Source organism: Seriola dumerili, unplaced genomic scaffold (assembly GCF_002260705.1).
Source record: "Seriola dumerili isolate Sdu_G_001 unplaced genomic scaffold, Sdu_1.0 BDQW01000081.1, whole genome shotgun sequence".
NCBI classification, from domain to species: Eukaryota; Metazoa; Chordata; class Actinopteri; order Carangiformes; family Carangidae; genus Seriola; species Seriola dumerili.
This window is the reverse complement of record NW_019174336.1, coordinates 3,500,514-3,506,794: the sequence shown is the minus strand read 5'-3', so window position 1 is coordinate 3,506,794 and position 6,281 is coordinate 3,500,514. Positions and strand designations below refer to the sequence as shown.

The 6,281-nt window shown below is 41.0% G+C and overlaps 1 protein-coding gene across 1 annotated transcript in view; it reads right to left on the bottom strand.

Moving 5' to 3' along the window:
* tcf4 (transcription factor 4) overlaps positions 1 to 5,752 on the bottom strand; it is an 87,631-nt gene extending 81,879 nt beyond the window's left edge. The window contains exon 1 of the mRNA XM_022744632.1: positions 5,631 to 5,752. Within this exon, the coding sequence (XP_022600353.1) occupies positions 5,631 to 5,699 (69 nt within the window). The 5' untranslated portion in view covers positions 5,700 to 5,752. The remainder of the gene's footprint in view (positions 1 to 5,630) is intronic.
* Positions 5,753 to 6,281: the final 529 nt, after the last annotated feature.

The window sequence follows — 6,281 nt, the reverse complement described above, 5'->3', positions numbered from 1 at the left end:
AAGGAAAATTGTCTCAGCTCTTTATCAGAAATTAAGAAAAATGGCAACATCTCAAATAAATTCTTCTCATTATCATTAAAACTAGTGAGTTATTTGTTTGATCAATCATTTAATAATTAGGCCAATAAATGGACAATATTAGTGACTCAAATAATATTTTACATTTCTTACATGGTTTTGTAAGATTTATTATAAGAAATTATAAGAAAGAAGAGATATTTCATCTCAGTAGATAATTGACTAAAAAGAAAAACTTATTATCAGAACTGGGAATTAATTAATTATTATAAAAACAGAGACGACAGAAACTCTGACGATCAGAGGAGCGTTTGAAGGTTTCACACACTCTGTGAGGAAGCTACGACAGGTGTATGTCTCTTTACCTCATTCCTGTTTAATAGCAGAGAAATCATAGTTTATTGTGTGAAGACAGCAATGTGTGTGTGTGTGTGTGTGTGTGTGTGTGTGTGTGTGTGTGTGTGCTGTTGTTTGTGTATCTGTGTGTGTATCAGCAGCATCAGTGTCAGATAATCTGATGCAGAAGGATTAAGTTTAAGCCTGAACGGTGTGTCAGGCTTTAATCGGCTGGCCGAGACACACACGCGCACGCGTGCACACCCACACACGTATATATACATACACACACACGCACACAGACACACACACACACACACATAAAAGTAAAAAGAGGGCAGCACTTCACATACACACAAAGACACACTCACAGTTTAAAGCATAACTGTGTCATTGCTGTAGACAAATAAAAGTTGTAGAGAGTGAACGTAAATGTACTCAGGAATACAAAACAAATACACACTGATTTTTATCCTCCAGTGCAGAGTGGACGGTAATACACACACACGTGTGCACCCAAACACACGGACACACACACACACATTTTCTTTCATCCTTATGCACAGACAAGGTACAACCTATTCGAGAAAACACACTGTACATACACAAACACAAACACACATTAACAACTGAAACACACAGGACTTCATTTTAATTTTGACCTGGAGTTTAACCTCAAAACTGGAAGAAATGAACAGTTTAATAAACTACAAACACACACTTAGCAATGCAAGAGAATACACCCACACATTTACACACACGTGTGCACGCACACACGTACACACAAACACACACACTCATACAGCAATGATTAATACACAACAAAGTTTCCCTAGTACACATGAACACACACATTTACACACAAAAAATACAAACACTCAATAAAATCAGAATTTTGAGTTGTTCAAGCAGATGGAAATATAGGCCTACACATACACACACACACACGCACGCACGCACGCACGCACGCGCACACACACACACACACACACACACACACACACACACACACACACACACACAATGAGTCTATTTATAAAGTTATAATTGCATAACATGCTGTGCTCTAATTCCGGCCTACTGAGCACACAGGATGTCCACACACACTGGATTCACAATGACAACACACACACACACACACACACACACACACACACACACACACACACACCTACTGTTTACACCTCATATTCAGAACACAGTGTACATAGATATGTGCTTGTATATGAAATAAGGTAAGGTAGAGAGAAAATGACACACACATACACACACACAGACGCACACACACACACATCTTTTTTTGTATTAAACGCCAGTATCAATACACAAAAACACAGATTTGCATATTCCCTGCTCCAGGCGTGAGAAGCTTCTCTCTGTAGTTTTAGTCATTTTAATACATTTTCTGAGTCGAGGCGTCATTACATAACACATATATATTTTATAATTTCTGTCATTTAATCCTAAATATTTGTGATATAAAAAAAAAAAATACTATAAGTGATTTTTTGGAAGTTAAAACATCCTCCTCAAATTGCTTTTGATTATTTATATTTTACGTGTCATGGTCAGATTTGATTCTTATTTAAAATACACAAAATGTATAAATACTTAAAAAAAAAATGAGATCAATACTCTTATTGAACCCAATGAAGGATTTTGCTGAAATTCATTTGGACAGTTTGGCTTTGACCTTTGACCCCCTCTCCACTGGCTCATACTGCAGCATGTCGTCCGACCACTAAAGCTCTAAAATGTGAGATTAAAAGGAAAAACTCTTTCTAATAGAAACCTAAATGTATTCAGGTCTTTTCAATAACTGAGGCTGAAATTCATTTGAATAAACATAGGAATATTTTCATTGTACATTAATTTAAAAAGATAGAATAAGAAATATAATTTTATATGCATCTATAATTGGAGCGCATTGACAAAAAGCATAAATCTTATAAAAAAATCATTAATTCTTCTGGCGTCCGGGCTGTTGTTTGTCTCCGAAAAGCAGCACACGCAAAATAAATAGCAGACAAACAGAATCGTCAGTTTAAAGTGTTTAAAGTGTGTGTTTCCTGTAGCTGCACATTGAAAGCGGGCTGCAGGATTTTGGCAGGCGGCTTCAGGACTCTCCTAATTAAAACTTACTGAATATTCAAATGCTGCGTTAGCATAACAATAGCCGGCTGGCCGGGCCGGCTTTAAATGAGGCCTTTTGTTTTAGCCGAGCTTTCTGCTGCCTCATTAAGCCGCTAGAGCTTAAGTTAGTGAGCCGACAGCAGCTAACCGAAGCTCAGGCCTCAGCCCTCACCCTCCTCTCCCCACCTCCACCCTCCCCCACACGCTCCCCGAACCAAAGCCCCGATTCAGCCTCCTCTCAGATCTACTGCTGCAGCAGATCTGTACCAGTGTTTCTGTCTGCTCTCTCAAACCTCCAGCACTTTGCCCCAGTTTCCACTTGCTCTGCCTCCACAACACAGCGACTGGCCTGAATCTGCCGTCACACAACCACAGCATCAGCACCTCAGACCGAGCTGGCTAAAGCCACCAAACAGCTACAAAGACAGGACCAAGGAAGACGAACAGCATGACTTTATTCAGCTGTTTCCTGTATTCGTGTGTTTGCTCGGTGGACGGGTGTAAACGAGCTGTGACACAGACAGACAGAGTGAGACAGGGGGTTAAAGTGAAGATAGAAAGGAGCTTGGCACCGGATCAAGACCGTCGGCACAATGTGCCATCCAGCAGCCAGCCACCAAACAAAGTGGTGGTGCCACGCCGTGCCCCTATAGTATCGCTGAACTAAAGAACTCCGGCTCCGAGAAGAACCGCCGAGATACAAAGAAGGCCCTGAGCTACGGAGAGAGAGTGGGTACAAAAAGCAGAAGGCTCCAGAGCCAGCGGCTGACAGCGTGGGGTTCGGTGGTCGGATGGAGGCTGGAGACCCGACAGGCACCGAGCAGACAGAGGGCGACTGTTGGTGACGGCGGTTTTCAAACAACAGAGGCTCTGTTTACAACCGCCAAAACACAGATTACTGTTAGCTCACGTTTTAAAAGCCTAAAAACTACAAAATACAAGGTTAGAGAAATTCAAATCAACAGTGGATTTTCTGTATTTTCATATATTTGTTAACAGTAATAAAATGGAAATATAGAGGATATTTAAAACACAGATTAAATCCAAGAAAAAAAAGAAAAAAAAAAAATATATATATATATATAAACCACAATAACTAAATCAAATCAGATTCATACAACATAAACAAATCAAGGTCATGGATCTGTAAAAACTACAAAAACTGCACAAATTAAAACATTTTCTGCAAAAATCTAATCATATATTTTCCATACAAAATAAAAGAAACAATAATTTAATGTCTCCATATTGTTTTTTAACAGAAGCTATGGATGAGGGCAAGTTTTCAGAGCTACCGTTTTGTGTCTGATTATTTATCTCAGAGGGCCTTTAAGCTGCAAGTTCAGATTTATTATTATTAATTAAAAATATGTAATTTTATAGTATAATTGTATTATTGCTAATATAATAAGAAAGTTAAAAAAAATTCAGATATAGAATTGATTTATTTCTTTAATGATGATTCCTGCTTTCTTGTCATCACCTTCCCTCCATCTTCGCTGTCATTTCCCCTCTTTATTTCCTCCTTCTTTTCCCTGAAGCAGCAATTAAGAGTCAAAGGTGAGACAAAGACAGACACACAGAGGACAGACAGTTCACTGACAGGTGGATCTGGAGGAAACCCCAGCACTTCCATCTTCATTTGCACCTGCGGCATGCAGACATTCCTGCTTTTACGCGAGAAAACCAGTGAAATTCATTCACCCTCGCTTCCCTTTACACCCTGTTTCTCATTTCAAGCCTTCACTTTACCCCCCCCCCTCTCTCTCTAAATCACTTCACCCTGTTAGTGGTATTTTACAGGTGGGGGTTACTGGAAGACAGACAGAAAGACAGACAGAAAGGTTCACAAGAGGTCAGACAGCTTCATACAAGCCGGATGACTTTCTCAGATGTGTTTTTCTTTTTCTTTCCAGACAGTGTTTTATGATTTTCTTTTATTCTTTTAGAGGCCGATATGATATTTTTGAACAGACAAGAATTATATGTAACTTAACATTGACAGAGAGGAAGATAGATGGGTAGACCTGCAGTGGCTATTCCTTTTCATTTCTATAATTTGCTACATTTATAATATTTTAAAGGAATACAAACAGGCTGAAAAAAAACAGAATTGATGACAGTATATCCCTGATATTAATCTCAACTCTTTACATGTAATTCACTTATTTCCCAGCTTTATCCTTAATGCATTTTTGTGCCCAAAATTATTGATTATAATAAGAAATCACGATCACAATTTGAAGCCAAATTATAGACAGAAAAATCACCAATTTAAGCTTTAACCTTTTTTTTTGGGAGAAATAAAAAAACATAAAGAGCCACAAGTCCCTGAACAAAAACAAACAAATCCCAAAACCACGTGTGCCATCCCGCCTGAGAGCAACAAAAACATTCATTCAATTCAACAATATTGGCTCTTATTTTTGCTACTTTGACGTCCATTTAAAAAAATTAAAAAAATAAGCGACAGAGAGATAAAACTGCGTGGAGGATTATTTTAAGATGAATCTACAAGCGTCTGATGCGCGTTAACCGGCAGACAGAAGCAGACTAAAATGTTAACCTATACTATTTTTTTTCTAATAGCTCAAGTGTAGGTGTAGCGGACACACACACACACACAGACACACAGACACACACACACACACACACACACACACTGTAAACACACATTCCCTCACATTTCAGAGAAGTCTGTCCAACGTATTTATCCAAGCGCTACGGCACACCACCGCAACTACTGTCACTTTCCCCCGCTCCACACACACACACACACACACACACACACACACACACACACACACACACACACACACACACACACACACACTTTTATTCCCCTCGATAAACAACAGCCACCTTTTCCAAAAATAAACCGCGACACACGGACAGAAAAGGCTCACACTCCGTTCGCGCTTTGACGCGCGGCGGCGAACCGCGCTGTTAAGTTGGTGCGTAAAAAGCGACACTCCTCACCTTCACACCTCCTCTCCCTCTCTCTCTCTCACCTCTTTTCTGTCCTCTCTCTCTCTCTCTACCTCTAACACTCTCTCTCTCTCTCTCTATTTCTCCGTCTGACTCCCAAACCGCCGCGGAGGAAGAAAAAGAAACGGCAGGAGGGATGGAAGAGTGTGTCTTACCGCTTTGCCGTTGTAGTAGTACATCAGTGAGCTGCCTGTCATCCCAGGGATGGTGTACGCACAATACATCGTTCCTGTCCTCCGCAGAAAGACGGAAAACTCTATTTCTCCCTTTTTCTCTCCGCGTGTCTCTCTCTCTTTTTTGGTTTTTACGCTCCCCCCGCCCCTTCTCTTTTCTTCTTCTCCACCTTTCTTCTCTTTTTTCCTCTGTTTTAACTTTTTCTGGATTTGTTATGATCTCAAACTCTCGCCGCTCCGTTCGCGTGCTCCTGCCTGCGCGTTTTTTTTCCCCGCCGACAATTCCTTCAGTTGCATTTTCCCATATGGCCGAGCCGAGGCACGCGGAATATGCAAAGTAGGCAGAGAGAGAGAGAGAGGAGTGCCCCTCCCCTTCTCCCTCTCTTTCTCTCTCTCTCTCTCTCTCTCTCTCTCTCACACACACACACACACACACACAAGCGCGCGCGCGGAAAATGTACGGAAAGAGAAAGGCAGGAACGTAACTCACGCGCATATAAACACACACAGACACACACACGCACGCACGCACACACACACGCATGCACGCTCACAGACGGTCGCGGACACGCGCGTGGTCGCCGACACTCTTTCAACTTTCCACAGTAAATCTGGAAGCCATCCCTCCTCCCT